Below are 18,023 nucleotides of genomic sequence, written 5' to 3' on the forward strand. Positions count from 1 at the left end.
ACCAGTGCTCCGCGAGCTGCATTGGTTACCAGTCTGCTTTAAGATGCAATTGAAGTTATTGGTGATTACCTTCATGGCATGAGTCTAGGTTGCTTGAGGGACCACCTCACCCAACTGGAATTGGCCTGTCCCACTCACGCCGGCAGGGGAGGCATGCTGTGGATTTGTCAGCCCGATTATTTCAGCTGACAGGGTCCAGCAGGAGAGCCTTCTCTGCTGTTGCTCCTGCCCTCAGGAACATCTTGCCCTTGTGAGTTTGGCTCAACCCTCCTACCTTTTTGTAAAGGTCTAAAGACGTGGTTTGGGGTACTAGTGGGGGAACAATACAATGGAGGTGGTTGATTGAATAATAACAGATCCCACGTCCTCTCATTCAGCCCCCCTCTCCCCATGTGTTCTGATTTTAACTTTTTTATGTTTTAACTGTATATGTAACTCTAAGCCACCCAGAGTTACCCTATGATAAGATGGGCAGCCAATAAATTTTATCAAAAATTAATTTAAGCCATGGACAGTTTGAAGATAGCAGCAACTACTTTTGATTTTTTTCAGAAATGAACCGCTAGCCACTGTGATGCTTTAAACACAGGCATAATATGCTCTAGTTGATTTTTTGTCAAAACCAACTTGGCTGCTGAGTTTTCTATCAACCGAACAACTCAGCCCCATGTAGAATACATTACCACAGTTAAACCTGGAGAGTAGTTGCCTGCACCACAGGTTTAAGATCATTATATTCCAGAAAAGGATGTCATTGGCATATAAATTATAACTGTTGAAAGGTACTTTGGGCCTTTGTCTCAATCTGGGAAACCAAACAGAGGAATTCAGGGCTAGAAATACCTGAAATTGTAAACCTGCTTTCTATGACACGGTGGCATTTATTCAGGACAAGGAAATGTAGTACTTTTGTGCCCAATTGCTCTTTACATCCTTATTTCAGCTGGATTCGGTTTCAGATTATTCTCCCTCATTTACTGAGTGCTGTAGATATTCAGGGAAGCTTTACTGTTTCCTGAAGATACCACAGAAAAAAAGACAATAGAGGCAGCAGCATACTGATAGCTCTTGGCTTCAAATCTCCTGATCATCTGGTTCTATGTAGATATTGAAAGACACTGCAAACAGAATGGAACCCTCAGGGACACCATATAATAGCTCCTGTTTTGACAAAGAATAGTTTTTGATACTATCTGAAATGTACCTGAGAGAGAGGAAGGGAAACACTTAAAAACTGTGACTCCAGTTATCAAACCTATCCTGTGGAATTATTATAGCTGAAAGATGAATCAGAGCTAAGAGTCACATTTTATTTCTTATTTTTATTTTATTTCTTAGATTTTTAAACCGCCCCCTCTCCCAAAAAGGGACTCCCAAAAAGGGACATTCCCTCTGTCAGATCCCAGCCCATTCATTAGACTGGCATGACATTCTCCCCCTGTGCCCATCCTTAAGTCAGTTTCAAATAATTTAGTTTCTCCAGTACTCCCTGCAATTGAGAAGCCACTATTCTCAATCATCTTACCAAATCCTAGTTACCGTATTTTTGAGAGTATAAGACGCACCTTTTTCCCTCAAAAAAGGGGCTGAAACTCTGGGTGCGTCTTATACACTGAATACAGTATTATTTTGCCTCCCAAAACCCTACCCCCTTCACCAAAATGGCCGTGCATAGCCTTTAGGAGGCTTTCAGAGTGCTTCTGGGGGCTGGAGAGGGCAAAACTGAGCGAAAAACGGGCTGTTTTTTTGCTCAGTTTTGCCCCCCCCCCAGCCCCCAGGAGCACTCTATAAGCCTCCTAAAGGCTATGCATCCCCTTTTTATTTTGCAAAAAAATGGGCCCATTTTCATGAAAAACAGGCCGTTTTTGGGAGGTCGGCAGAGTGCAAAAACTTTTTTTTTTTAATTTGCCCCTTTAAAATCTTGTTGCATCTTACACTCTGAAAAATACGGTGGTTAGATACTGGTCATAATTGCTTATCTCTGAGGGTCTCCAAAGCAGGTTTCTTATGGAAACATCTAATGATTGCTTCCTTTAAATACAGGTAGTCCTCGACTTACAACAGTTAGTTTAGTGACTGTCCAAAGTTATAACAGCACTGAAAAAAGTGACGTATGATCACTTTTCACTTGCAACCATTGCAGCATTCATGTGATCAAAATTCAGACATCTTGACAACTGACTCATATTTATGACAGTTGCAGTGTCTCGGAGTCATGTGATCACGTTTTACAACTTTCTGACAAACAAACTCAGTGCGGAAACCAGATTCACTTAACAACTGGAGTGATTCCCTTAACAACCGTGGCAAGAAAGCAGGATCATAAAATGGGACAAAACTCACTTAGCAATAGAACTTTTGTGCTCAATTGTGATCATAAGTCAAGGACTAACTGTAAAGAGGAGCCCTTCTTCTCTTAGACGTTTTATGATCCTGCTCAAAAAGTTCAAACAGGTGTGGTTATTTTTTACCTCTACACACCTCTTGATGCTTAATCTACCTAAGTCAATACGATGCAATGATCAAGGGATAAGATTGGGAAAATCTGATAGGTGGGTGCTTGGTGAATAGCCCTGTCTACCAAAGCAGTCATTTTGTGGGCATACTTCCCATATTCTCTCAAAACTCCAAATGTGCTCTCAACCCAAGATATTTGCCTATCTGTAACATAAGAGATCAGAACTTCCCTTTGTGCATTATTTAATGTGTCTTTTCTTTTTATCAGAACATTCGTGTACGTTGTGTGGCTGGAGTCGGGTTCTACATGCCATCAGGGAAGATCCAAGGCAATTTGACCAGTCGTTTCTTAATGGTAGATGGTGAAAAAGTCCTCACAGGATCTTATAGGTATACACGGCTTGCCTTCAGGAAACCAGAGCTTAAAATTAGATTTATGTTGAAACGTTCAAAACACGGCATATTCCATTTTTCCCTAAACATTTAGCGTTTAAAATCAGACAATTATCCATTTACTGGGGCTCAAAATAATATTTTGTCAGTGCTATCCCACCCTACTCTCCCTTTCTGAATTCTCCAGATTGCTCTGGGTTGCAACTATTATTTTTATCATTGGCATTCTGGCTGATGCTGATCGGAGTTCAAATCCAATAACATTGGTAGGATTCCGGAATGGGTGTCCTGTGTCCGCACCTTTATGAGTCCTTCTATCTGAGAACTCTCAAATAGTTTCAGAATGGACTTTGCCTGCTTATTTGTTTTATGATAGAGCTATTGAAGGCTAAACAATGTTGTGATAATTATATATTGTTTTCATTTTCCAAAGTAGAATTCTTCCAGGAAGAGTTTGTAGGATGCAAATACATATGGGTGTAAGTCCTGACTGTGGGCGTCTCATAGGCTATTAGTGCTTGGAAGGATGTTATGTTTGCAATATTCATTTTACTATTCTACTGTAATATTTCGGGTGACGTTGCTTCTAAAAAACTGAACCCAATTCAAAAAAAAAAAAACTCCACTATGTAACAATGCAGGACAACATTTTAAAAAAACCACAAAATGTTAATATACTGTTTTTTCCTAAATTTGTAGATTTCATCATAAACAATAATAATTCAGCTTTCTTATGAGGAGAAAAGTAAACAGATATGTTTACATATCAGATTTCTCTATATATGTTAAACTGAGCACAAACTTTTCTAGAGAAAATTCTATTATGTAAATTTGATATATACCAACCACAACGCATAAAGATCGATATATATATATGTATGTATGTGTGTGTGTTGTGTTTGTGCTGATAAATAAATAAAGGGAGACTAGTATAGATCTATTTCAAGCTATTTAGCTCTCATCAGCTAGCCATACCCTTACTGGGATTTGAACCTGGGCTGTATTACATATTAGGCAGGAGTCTTAGCCACTAAGCCACAGGCTCTCCTCCTTATCAGCTGAGCCAGGGAAATAGGTATGTATTTGTGTTACAACCCTTGGTATGCCCAAATATGGGAGGGAGCTCACTATTCCCCCTTTCTGTCCTTCGGCTCATTACAGAAGACCATGCAGGCAGAAAACCATATTTTTATAAAAATATGGTTTTCTGCCTGCATGGTCTTCTGTAATGAGCCGAAGGACAGAAAGGGGGAGTAGTGAGCTCCCTCCCATATTTGGGCATACCAGGGGTTGTAACACAAATACATACATACATACATACATACATACATACATACATACATACATACATACTTTCATATATATATATATATATATATATATATATGTGTGTGTGTGTGTGTGTGTGTGTGTGTGTTTGTGTTTGTGTTACTAGTCTAGAGGGAGATCCATACTAGTCTCCCTTTATTTTATCAGCACAAATACAACATATATATATATATATATATATATATATATATATATATATATATATATATATATATGTGTGTGTGTGTGTGTGTGTGTGTGTGTTTGTGTTACAACCCCTGGTATGCCCAAATATATATATATATATGTATGTATATATATATGTATGTGTGTATTATATATATATATATATATATATATATATATATATATATATATATATATATATATATATATATATACACGTATACGTGTACGTATACGTATACGTATTTGTATTTGTACTGATACTGGTCTTCTGTGATGAGCCGAAGGACAGAAAGAGGGAGTAGTGACCTTCCCCCCATATTTGGGCATACCAGGGGTTGTAACACACATACATACATACATACATACATACATACATACATACATACATACATACATACATACATATATTTATATTTGTGTTACAACCCCTGGTATGCCTAAATATGGGAGGAAGGTCACTACTTCCTCTTTCTGTCCTTCGGCTCATCACAGAAGACCATGCAGGCAGAAAACCATATTTTTATTTTTAATGTTGCCTTTTTATATTTATATATATAAATATATATATATATATATAGTCTTGGAAACGTTTCAGCTAGATCTCACTCACCATCTTCAGGCTGTTGTCTTTGGCAACAGCCTGAAGATGGTGAGTGAGATCTCGCTGAAACGTTGCCAAGACAATCTCAATCTTACACGGGAAAAGACCTGAATACAACAAAACCAGCATACCTACACCCGTGAAAATCTACAAAAACAAATATATATAACCATTCACATAAGTGAAAAAGCTAAATAGGTAGCATCTAGAAGAGCAGCAATCAATATTAAACATGCCCCAGTTTAGAAAACATAATTGAAAATTTTCAGCCAAATGTTTATTACAGAAGGCTGAAAAACATTGATTATCTCAGATTTTGGATGTTGATATTATTTGAACCTAAAAAACAAACTTTAGAGCAGAAAACAAGTTTGTGAATTCAACATTCCTAGATGCCCCTTTCGCTCTAAAACTACTTGGTGCACCATCTAGAGATCCTCTATGGAGATGGGCAGTTTTAACATTTGTTTTAAAATTTGAAAAATCAATAAAAATGTAAAAAATTGAAATAAAAGTTAACGTTAAAGAATTAATAAGTGGTAAAATTTCAGAAGATTTTAATGTTCTCAGGACACTGAAATCTCACAAAACTTAGCCATGATTTTAAATTTCTAGGTAGCCAAGATCAGCAGGGATGCTGGCTGCCTGAAAAAAATGTCAATCCATGTAGAGCAGTTTCTCAACCTTGACAACTTTAAGACATGTGGACTTCAATTCCTAGAATTACACAGGCAGAATGTGGTTGATGTTCACATATCTTAAAAGTTGCCAAGGTTAAGAAACACTGCTGTAGAGATAAGAAACTATTATCACACCTAGCATTATACTAAAGCTAATATTGCAAAAGGTTAGGGCAGAGGTCCCCAACCCCTGGGCCTCAGCTCATTACTGGGCTGCAGCCTGATCAAAACCAGGCCACGGGAGAGATGGGCAAGCACGTACATGTGAAGCTCCACATGCGCCAGCGGAGAGCACTTGCGCAAGTAGAGCTTCGTGTTCGTGCACAAGCGCTCTCTGCTCAAGTGCCCTCCGCTTGTGCAAGAGCAAGTGCTTGCCAGTAATGCGAGTGGAGCTTCATGCACGAGCGCAAGCACCTTCCCCTCGTATGCAAAGTTCAATTCGCACAAGTAGGGAGTGTGCATGCCACTCACACAAACAGAGCTGTGTGTGAGCGTGCACTTGCCACTCACACCCCATTTCTCCCCTGCACCAGGCCTGGCTGCCAAGCTGGAAGGTTTGGGGACTGGTAGGTTAGGGCATTATCGGTGATGTATACCTTTATTAACTTTACAGCTAAAAGCACAGAAGATGACATACAGTAAAAATCACATTAATCTAAAATCACTGTTAAATAGCTGTTTAAAAGTAACAGAAACTAAAACTCAAGCAGGCATCACAAGAAGATACAAAAATGCAACAAAAATGAATTACTGAAAAATACTGAATAACAGAAATGTAAAAACACCATACCTGTCTTCCTGTTATCATATTCAATATCAACTTTCTTCAGCACAGCCCCTTGGAAGGAATGAGGACTTAGTGAGTGTCAAAGAAAAGGGGAAGAAGGAAGCCAAGTACACCATAAAGGCATTCTATTTTTGCATTTCCTTCTTACAACAGCGGATTTGGGAGTGGGGGGCGGGGGGAGGACTTTTTGGTTCATGGATTATTCCTGGTAGCAAAGTTACATACACTAATTTGAATGCCATACATCTAGTCTTAGGAAATATTTCCTGTGATTCTTTTGATAAGAAATTAAAAATTACGTTTTTTCCTAAGTACTTGATTGGGTCAAATCAATTAAAATGTTATGTATTTCTGAAGAGCAAGAGGTTAAAGTTTTAGAAAATAGTGTTTTCCGATTGCAGGTTTTTTTCCCCCTGACAGCAAAAGTCTGACAGATTTTCCCTGTTTTACAGTTTCACGTGGGTCTCATCTCACATAAACAGGAATATTCTTTTGTGCCTGAGTGGACAGCACGTTGAAATGTTTGACACTGAATTCCGTGAGCTCTATGCCATTTCAGAGGAGGTCAATCTTTACAAGGAGTTGAACATTCCCTGTCCTGTCCATCATGGTATTGGCAACCTTGGTTTTTCTTCCTCTACTGTGGCCCGGAAACTTATCAACCCAAAATATGGACTGGTGATAGGTATTCCTCCAGGTGAAATGTTGCGTCGTCAGAGGGACGAGTCACAAAAGAAACCTGAAGGAAGAGAAGAACAAAATGAATCAAATAAACGACTAGATAGTTTTCTTAATGACCTTATAACAGTCAAGCAGGTGCTGCCAGATATAGAACCTCTACTTGAGAATTTGAGCACACCAGAACCTCAAAAGTTATTTTCCCGATTCTACTTAGACCTGAAATCCAAATCCAAATCCAAAGAGTCTGTCTGTGACCGTAGGAAGGATGAATTTGCTGATAGGGAAGTCACTTTCAAACAAGGCAAGAAGCTTGGCAGTGGATTTTTCCGAAAGGCCAAGCGACCTCCGCCTTTGAATGTTGATGCCAATTCTGCTACTAGTGACACTGCTGAAGACTTGATGGGTGTAAAGATACCAAAGGAATGCAACACCAGTTTTCATAATACTGGAGACAATTCAGGTAAATTTTCCTGGAAAATATTTTCCCTTGTTTTATTTCTGTCAATGAATGCACATCACACAAGCAGGCTTTCATTTTGAAAAGATATACAATTTCCTTCCTTTCTCCCTCTCTTTTATCCTTTATTTTTCTAAAATTATCTTACTGAACGGTAGGAATTCAAAGAGAAGAAGGTGGCTATATGAAAGTATATTCTATAAGCCTGGCACCATATGTGTGACCTCATTCAATAACATTGTTTTTAGGTGAGTAGGAGAAGAAGCTAAATACAATAACCATCCTTTGTTTTTAGGTGAGTAGGAGAAGAAGCTAAATACAATAACCATCCTTTTGGTTTTAACAAGGAAATAGATTGTCATCTAGAGCAGGAGTGTCAAACTCAAGGCCCGCATCCAGCTTGCGGGGTGCTTAGATCTGGCCTGCGGGGCTACCCTGGAAACAGTGAAGGACCGGCCTGCAGTGCTTCTGCCAGCAAAAACAGAACTCAAGAGGGCCTTGCGCAGCCCTCCCGAGCTCTGTTTTTTGTGGCAGAGTGCTTGGGCCACCACAGGTGCCCCCAACATGAGTGAGGTCAAGCTGGCCACGCCTACCCCATTCCCCCGAGGTCAAACACAACCTGATGTGGCCACCAATGAAATCCGAGTTTGACACCCCTGATCTAGAGTTCTGTGAATAGGGAATCATGTAGTATATAGTATATGTTCTTAAACTGCTGTAAAGAACTTCAGTTAGAATTGCTGATGCAGATTTTGGAGTTATTGGCATTCAGGAAGTGCCTTGAGGTACTGCAGCTGAATTTTAAATAGATTCAGTTTCTCTTATTTAAGTTTTCTGGTTTTTTACACTCCAAAGTGTGAATAAGGTAATTTGGGCTTCTTTGTCCATTATTAATGGTAAAAGGTTACATGGGATTAACAAGATAAACAAGATAAATCAGGGCAAGTTCACATCTGTGGAAACTGTAACTCTCATCCATTTTATCCTATGATGAATAGACTCCACAGAAAACAAATCCTCTTGTTGTTTTATATGTACAGTATATGTATATTTGTTTGTATAATGGCTTGGGGAAGATAAAAATAATATTGGAAAAGATCCCTTTTGTCTTTTTAGTTTTGCACAATCTAATACAAATGAGATAACTGCCAAGGAATTCGTGCGAGGGACTTGGGAGAAAACAAAAAGCAATGAAGCCACAAATGAGCTGTAATAGCTAGCTAGTAATATATTAGCTTTTGCAAAAATCTTTGACCTATGGAACCCCTCACAACATTTATATTCTAGGGCTACAAAAGAAGCAATTTAGCTAATCTCATATCTGTAGCACTCCTTCAGCAAACTATGAGCACATTCTGCTGCTATATTTTAATTACTAATATTCAGAGACATCTGTCTCCACTATGGAAGGCAATAGTTAAAATTATCATGATTTAGCCATGGATATTTTATCCTTCATTAAATATTTCTTTTTCCTTCTTAACAAGGGGTTGTTAATTGTTAATTTTACAAGGGTGAACTAAAAATATACATTCACAAGGTCTTGTGACTTGTAGTCCTTTACAGCAGCAATAAAACAATGTATTTTACATAAGAGCTGCCTTAGCCAAAATTTAAATGCAAATATTTAAGATTCTCAACTCAGTTTAGATATGGCACTGAAGATATGAATGTCTTCAATCTCATATGAATGAATGTACTTGGTGACATTCTATTTGAAGAGAGATTTTTGCCTATACAACTTTGTAATAAATGAGAAATTAGATCTGATCAGTCTGAAGTGAACATATCTATATAGCCTACTTTGCAAAATATAATTGATGGAAATGTGAAGAATCATTTTCTGATAATAAAAATTACAATGCTATGTATGGGACACAGCAGATTCAGATAATAAAAAAGCAGCCAAGGGGTTAAAGTTCTCTTTACATTTCACAGCTTATTCTTGTATGGAAAATATTATTAAAACTTCGGGTGCTGTTAAGGCCCCTTTTGGAGATTGACAGTCTATCTTGTTTGATTAGAAATCTTTATAGCACAAAGTGCACAGTTTTTTAAGTAAATGTGTTTTGTTTAATTGATCAGAGGGCATGTAGCAACCTCTAGTGACAGAATTACAGAATAACAGGGACTATGTCCCTATGTCTGCCTAGCTTTCCTAATTATTTCCATATTATTGTCAGATAAAGTATATGGATATGTCCACAAAGTAACCGGTGGTCAGCTTGAATGAGCAATCCATAAACTGGCATTGAGTTTTTTTCAATGGTGCTGTCTAGTGGCTAAGTTTTTATAACAGCACTGGTGATTAATAAAATATGTTGATATAAAAGTTAAAGATCAACGGTAATTGCCCAGAAAAGCAAAAAATATTGTAGGAGTCTAACAACTGAATACTAACATAGCAAGATATTTTTATTCATCTTTGATTACAATACTCAAAGACAATGACTTTCTTTTAGAGGTCACAAGGTAGCTTGACCAGTAATTAAATTGGAATCTTAGATGAAAATATCTTATGCACCCTTGCCAATCTAGTGCCCCCCCCCCCCCCATGATGTGTTAATTTCAGCTTCATTAATTCCTTGACCTTTCCAAGGTCAAAGCAGCAAGCAAAAGATTAGTTGGAATAAGGTCCAAGACAAAGCCTAGAAAATATTGTAGGGGTCTAACAATTGAATACTAACATAGTAAGATATTTTTATTCATTTTAATTCACCAAGAGCTGTAGTGATGCAGTGGTTAGAATGTATTACTGCAGCCTACTTCTGCTGACTGCCGGTTGCCAACAGTTTGGCAGTTCGATACTCACCGGCTCAAGGTTGACTCAGCCTTCCATCCTTCCAAGGTCGGTAAAATGACCCAGATTGTTGGGGGCAACATGCTAACTCTCTGAATTGCTTAGAGAGAGCTGTAAAGCACTGTGAAGCGGTATATAAGTCTAAGTGCTATTGCTAGAAGGCGCAGCAGGTGGTCCAAGATCCAAAGTCAGATTCAAAGAATTCAGGAATTAGTATCGAATGACATGCAGTTTGGCTTGGGGTTACTGCTTTACTGAAGTAGAACCAATGGGGGTATTGATCATTATGGTTCTATTTCATTATGCTAGCCTGAGCTCACTATGATAGGCCATATGGTCATCAATTGGGGAAAAAATGATCTATCTAGCCTGCTGTTTTTTACAAGAAGTACTATACAGGTACTACAGTATTTTGTCTACAGGTAGTCCTCGACTTACGATCATTCATTTAGTGACTGTTTGAAGTTACAACAATACTGAAAAGGAGACCTATGACTGTTTTCCACACTTACTATTATGGTAACATCCCTATGGTCACATAATCAAAATTCAGATGCTTGGCAATTGGCATGTATTTATGACAATTGCAGTGTCCTCGGGTCAGATGATCACCTTCTGCAACCTTCTGACAAGCAACATCAGTGGGGAAACCAGACTCACTTAACAACCCTGTTACTAAGTTAACAACTGCCAGGATTCACTTTAACAACTGTGGCATTGAATGGGGTAAAACTCACTTAACAACTGTCTTGTTTAGCAGTGGAAATTTTGGTTACAATTGTGATCGTAAGTCGAGAATTGTACTGCTAGTTCAAGGTTATGAGGGAGCTGAATTTGCAAACATCTGAATATAATCAGATTGGCAGTGTTCTATTGTAACTGACAGATGCTGTGCAAAGCTCTTCAGCTAAGCTATTCTCCATTAACAAATCCTTTTAACTGGACATCCCAGGGAAGTGATTTAGCCGCTCTGCTTGTTTAAACATTCATCTATGATCCTTCCCCATCACTGGAGTTCCAATAAACCAAAAAACTAAGCAACTAGTGAGTAACCATATAAATCACAGACCGGATGCAGAATAATTTAAGATTTAGTATTTAGAGTATGAAATGGCAAACAAGGAAAACAGTAAACATCTGTCTCCTCTCTACTTTTCTCTTTCTGAAATTAATCTTAAATTAATTTGTTTTTAGCATTTACCTAGTTAGCCCCCAAAGACAACTCTGAAATGTAAAAATAATAATCTTATTAAAAGAGCTGGCCCAATTTGCTATCTTTAGTGACCAAGAAAATAAAACTCCTCCTTACACGAACAAAAACCTATTGGACTGGCAATTTAATCTTAAGTAGTTATAGCAAACTGTTGTGGCCCAGCAGGAGCCATTGCCGCTGCCACCAGACTCCGAGAGTGAGTCGGCTCAAGAGGAGGTGGGGGACCCTGGACAGGGTTCCAACTCTGAGCAGGGTGCAGAGAGGCTGGTTGGCCACCAGGGGCTGGCCTTGAAGACCACTTGAAAGCTCTAGGTATCTAGAATGCAGCAGCACAAGCAGTTGTGTGGCACTTTGGTATGGCCATATAACATTTGCATCTAACAAACTCCACTGGATATCTGGTGCAATTCAAGGTGCTAGTTAAAACTTATAACACTCCTTATGGCATAGGGCCTGATTATCTCAGTGACCACCTCACTCACATCATTTTTGCCTTTCCCATAAAATCCGAGAGAGGCTGTGCCCTTCATATCCCATCCATTAAGCATTGCCCTTGGGGACCCATGAAGTGCGCCTTCTCTGTTGCAGCACCTGCCGCCTGCATCCCCCATATGTTTAAACTGCCCTGACTGGACCATTGTTTAAATGACCTGTGGAAGTCTTTAAATAAGCCTTGTAAACTTGCCTTTTTCCTCAAGCTCAGGGATAGGTTAGGCTCTGTCCACCCAGATCATGTGATGGCATTTTTAGGGTGCGTGTTTGTTCTTCATGTTGTGTTCATATGGTTTTAGTTTTGGTTGCAGAAATGATGGTTTTACTTATTCAGTTCCCAGAGTCGGTGCCGAGTTAAGCAGCCTTACAAATCTACATTGTAACGAAATAAACAAATCTTGCCTTTAGGCTTTTCAAGGAAGTGCTGCAATGCAGCAGTTGTGGCATTAGTGTCACATGAACAGCTTGCTGAATGTGTGGCTCAGGCTTCACCGCCTCCCTTCCTGCTTGCTCAGTTGGGGGCCTTTCCCAGCACCAATGCCTGTGACTTACTTGTAGGGAATCATTAGGCAAAATTGTTGGCAGCAATAAGCAAGCATCACAGTTGCTGGGGCAACAGCTCTAGAGGAAAGGAACAGCCCGGGGGTGATCTTAGGTAGAACTAATGTGGATGGCCTGCTGCTGTCTTTCCTAGGTTTGTTCAGCTAGCATACCCAGGATGTCTAGCAAGAAACGAAAGGTGTTGAGAGGACCTTGTTGAGGGGACATCAGGTGGAAAAAGTTTGGTCTAAATCAGGGGTGTCCAAACTTGGGAACTTTAAGACTTGTGGACTTCAACTCCCAGAATTCCCCAGCCAGCCATGCTGGCTGGGGAATTCTGGGAGTTGAAGTCCACAAGTCTTAAAGTTCCCAAGTTTGGACACCCCTGGTCTAAATGTTTTAAAATAACACTTCAGAACCAGAAAATTGTATACTCTTATTCATTAAAGAGCCTCAAATGTACTTACAGTTCTCATGATATTCTGAAAGTTTTTAAATGTGTATTAATGTACAAATTAGGAATAGCTGCTAGAAAGATGCTCAATAGCGTAAGTGTTTTGAGTTTGCTTCTCTTACAACTAGGTCAGGAATTACCTGAGCAGAAACAAAAAGTGAGAATCTTGCCTACATGATTTAGGATAGCAAAATATCAGTGTTTTCTTTTTTAAAATATATGTATGTCTATTTTTATAAACCTTATTTATATATTTTCTATTTCAGGTAATATAAGTCCAAATTCTCTCCCAGGGGGAAAAAATAAACAGTCAATCTGTGTGGTCTCATGACTGAAGAAAAACTACTGGAAAATTAGAATTCAAAAGGCATCTACTGGAATATATGATAAGTGCATTCTTTCAAACTTTCAGTCTGACATCCTCACAATGCTGCATGTAACTACTGCAGTTTCCAAGACAGAGCTGGTATTGCCAGTTAAAGCACACCTATGTTCTGGAAGATCCTTGCATAATGGTAGCAATTTTTTTTTTTTTAGCATGGCAACTGCATTTTGAATTTAACTCTATCGAAATGTAGCTGTTGAAGAGGTGGCCTTATAAATGTCTAAATAAATAACATGTCAAGGTGCTTTCCTTCTTTTAGTGATGATTTAATTTGTCAGGCTTCAGATTTAAAAGAATGTGGTTGCATTATTGATAACTGCACTGCATTTTAGTAACTTTCTGGGATAGAAAATTAAAAATGAAATTAGTTTGAATAAAATATTTTTTAAATGTATAAACCTTTCTATTTCTATTTTCTTAAAATTCTATTAAAACATCTGCCCTGTTTTTCAAAAATATTAATGTATGGATTGTCAGCCTTCCGAAGAGTACCATGGTCAAAGTAGCAGAGTAAGAGATAGCCTTTATTGTCATTGTACATTATATATACAACGAAATTGGTTTTAGCCTCACTGGTGCAATCCATGACAACAAATACAAACAACATAAATAGTATAAAGAATAATCCCTATGCAAGTAATTAGGAAAAAGAAAAATTAATCATATATTTCCGTGTGTGCGTGGAGTGATTGTGGTTGTGTTTAAGAGTCTGACAGCCCAAGGATAGAAACCATTTTTAAACCTATTTGTTTGGCTGGCTATGATTTGATGTCTTCTGCCTGATGGTAGAAATGCGAAGAGACACTGACCAGGGTGTGAATCATCTCTGAGTATCTTCCCTACTCTGCTAAAGCAGCAAGACCTGGCGATGTCATCCAATGGTGTTAGAGGGCAACCAATGGTTACTTATGCCAAGTTGATCACTCCCTGTAGTGCCTTCCTGTCCGCAGCAGTTAAACCAGCGTACCATACTATAATGCAATATGTGAGGACACTTTCTATTGTGGACCGATAGAAAGAGGTCATCAGCCGTTGTTCCACCTGATTTTTTTCACAGGACTCTAAGGAAATGAAGTCTTAGTTGGGCCTTCCCAATCACCAGGAACGTGTTGTTTTTCCAGGGGAGATCTTGACTAATAAGCACTTCCAAGAATTTAAAAGAGGAAACCCTCTCCACACAGCCCCACTCGATATACAGTGGGACAGGTTCCTCTCTGTGCTTCCAGAAATCTAGCATCATTTCCTTTATAGATGGACCTACATTCACAGGTTTGAGGGCTATTAATGAGAGTGAAATGCAACAATGAAATTACTGTACAAATTCCTTTCGTTCTATGTAGAACTTGACTATTAAATGACCCTTAGGAACCAATAGTAATAAACATTACATTGCATTTTTTGCCATATCTAGTGGTGACTTTTCCTTGAGTGCATCTTCTAACACCTATGCTAATCAAGCCACAAGATGAATGGATAGATTATGGATGGATAGACAAGAGAGTCATTTATTGCTTTCTGCAGTAGTTTGATTTCAAATCATCTTTCCTGCTCATATGAAGACTTACTACAACATATTGTAAATCTGGGGAGACAGCATAGCTGTTCCTAAAGGTGCTTTTCACATCATGACCTGGATGATTGAAAATCTCCATAGACATTCTACTTCCTGATATAACTGGCTAGGAAGATCTCAGGTTATCTTTTAAAGCAGCTTTTAATTAGAGAACTGTTATTGACAGTTGTGTGCTGAGTAGACAAATACTCTGAACAGATATATTCCCACATATATGAATGTATTCTCTACTGTCTCCCTAAGATCTCAAAGCATTTATTACTGTATTTTTCAGAGTATAAGATGCACCTATTTCCCTCAAAAAAGAGGGTGAAAATCTGGGTGCATTTTAGATACTGAATACAGCATTTTTGGCCTACCAAGACCCTGCCCCCTTTGCAAAAACGGACGTGCAGAAGGTTTGGGAGGCTTGCAAAGTGCTCCTGAGGGCTGGGGAGGGCAAAAACAAGCAAAAATTGCCCTTTTTGCCCCCCACTCAATCTTGGGCTGGTCAGGATCAAACTCCTGGCTATGGGCAAAGTTAGCCTGCAATACTGCATCACCATGGCTCCTAGTAGTTGTTGTTTCACGTTGTTAGTTGCGAAGTCGTGTCCGACCATCGCGACTCAATGGACAACATTCCTCCAGGCCTTCCTGTCCTCCACCATCCTCTAAAGTCATTTAAGCTCATGCCTACTGTTTCGGTGACTCTATCCAGCCACTCATTCTCTGCCGTCCCCTTCTTCTTTTGCCCTCCATCTTTCCCAGCATTAGGCTCTCCTCCAGTGAGTCGCTCTTTCTCATTAGGTGGCCAAAGTATTTGAGTTTCATCTTCAGGATCTGGCCTTCTAAAGAGCAGTCAGGGTTGATCTCCTCTAGGACTGACTGTTTTGATTGCCTTGCAGTCCAAGGGACTTGCAGGAGTCTTCTCCAGCACCATAGTTCAAAAGCCTCAATTCTTTGGTGCCCATCCTTTCTTATGGTCCAACTTTCACCGCCATACATTTCAACTGGGAAAACCATAGCTTTGACTATACACACTTTTGTTGGCAGGGAGATGTCTCTGCTTTTTAGTATGCTGTCTGGATTTGCCAGAATTTTCCTCCCCAGGAGCCAGTGTCTTTTAATTTCTTGGCTTCAGCCGCCATCTGTGGTGATCTAAGAGCCCAGGAAAATAAAATCTGCCACTACCTCAATTTCTTCCCCATCTATTTGCCAGAAATTGAGAAGGCTGGATGCCATGATCTTAAGTGTTCTTAATGTTGAGTTTCAAGGCAATTTTTGCACTCTCCTTCTTCACCTGCATCAAGAGGCTCTGCCATTAGAGTGGTATCATCTGCATATCTGAGGTTGTTGATATTTTCTTAATTCCAACTTTTGATTCAGCTAGGCCTGCCTATATTCAAAATATAGAATTCAAAAATTGATTCAAAAATTGTTGCCCTGTGATGCACTCTTGCCTACTTAATGGTAACCAAGAGAATTTTAGTAGCATATAGAAGATGTAACAGCTGGCCAATTCAGGCATTGTGAGAGCTATTGTGCTGTTACCTCAGAACATCAGATGACTAGGACTAGGACTGAATAGCATTCAAATCTTCACTCAGATGCCTAGCTCACTTGGTGGCTTTGAGCCAGCCTCTATCTTTCATTTGGATCTATGACTCAGAGTTGTTATGGCGACAGAAATGCACAAGGGAAATTCACATATTGCCTTAAGCTCCCTGGAAGGAAGGAAGGATTTAAATATGACAAATAAACTATATGGTGTTGTAAACTATATAAAAACTATGAGTAACCGAGATTAACAAAACAGTTTTCTTACAGAGGAAGGTTTATTTCCTCCTTTCACAGTATTATAAAACTTGGATCCCCAGCCTCTTTTGCTGGTGACGTTTGCGTACTCTGTTGCTCTCATCTATTTTAAGATAAGCTAAACCACAAATTATTTGAAAATGTAGTAGTTACTATCCTATAGAACAATAGTGACACACAGTGGTTAAAGAAAAACCAGCATTTTTCCTTCCCATAAGGAAAAGCAATACAACAAATGGATCAAACGGATCATATTTCAGTGAGAACAATCTTCAAGCTACTGGCAGTACAAAAATTTAAAACTACAAAACAAAAATATTCTCCAGGCATAGGCATATTACAATAGTGATACAAAATAAAAACTATTTTCCCAATAAGTTTCATTTAACCTGGAAATCAACTTTTACTAAAACAATTTCTTCCAATTATAGGGAAGATTTTCAGCAGCATTGTCAATATAATGTTAATTGGGAATTGAGGAAAAACTGATTAAACATCTCTTCACATAGTAGTCCTAATGAAAATCACACCTATTCTGCATATCCATGATAGAGTCCAATGCATACAATTAATGTAAAACGCAGCTACTGTAGGATCTTAGGTTAATAGTATCTCCTATTCTACATAAAATCTCAGACAAGTCAACAAATTATTCTAACTGTATTAATAAAAATAGGTTCTACGTTTTGTCAAGGCTCTGATTTAGCTTCCAAGTTTCTTCAATAGTGTCATGTTTATTATTTATCTACAGCAGTGGTTCTTAACCTTTTTGAAAGAATAGCCCCCTTGAGCCATTGAGGAAGTTATCATCGCCCCCCTCCCCCAACATAACCTCTCAATCACAACACAGGGAAATAATTCTTCAATTTATGCAAAGACATTTTTTGTTTTCTTTAAAATTGTCATCAGGACATATTGATGCAAATAATTTATTTCAATTCTTTTTCCCATATCTCAACTGTGTGAAAAATTCTGATGCCACCCATCACTTTACTCCCTTTGTGATACATGTATTTCATTATTATCTTATTTATTCAAGACACTTAAATACAATGACCACTGAAAACAAAATTCAATTGCAAGAAAATGAAATGCCCGGAAAAAAAGTAACATTTCATGATTTAATTACAAGTAAATTTTAAGATGCAAAAAGAAATATAAAAAGGGCATAAGAACAAACCGCAATGCAGGAACTAAGAATTTCAAGATGAAAACTCTG

General features: G+C 38.5%; 1 protein-coding gene across 1 annotated transcript in view; it reads left to right on the plus strand.

Moving 5' to 3' along the window:
* Positions 1-14,801, plus strand: part of FAM83F (family with sequence similarity 83 member F) — a 29,613-nt gene extending 14,812 nt beyond the window's left edge. Inside the window, exons 3-5 of the mRNA XM_081958123.1 lie at positions 2,726-2,847; positions 6,868-7,556; positions 13,319-14,801. Of these exons, the coding sequence (XP_081814249.1) occupies positions 2,726-2,847; positions 6,868-7,556; positions 13,319-13,383 (876 nt within the window). The 3' untranslated portion in view covers positions 13,384-14,801. The remainder of the gene's footprint in view (positions 1-2,725; positions 2,848-6,867; positions 7,557-13,318) is intronic.
* Positions 14,802-18,023: the final 3,222 nt, after the last annotated feature.

This window comes from Natrix helvetica (genome assembly GCF_964273705.1).
Source record: "Natrix helvetica genome assembly, chromosome: 6".
In the NCBI taxonomy this organism is placed as follows: domain Eukaryota; kingdom Metazoa; phylum Chordata; class Lepidosauria; order Squamata; family Natricidae; genus Natrix; species Natrix helvetica.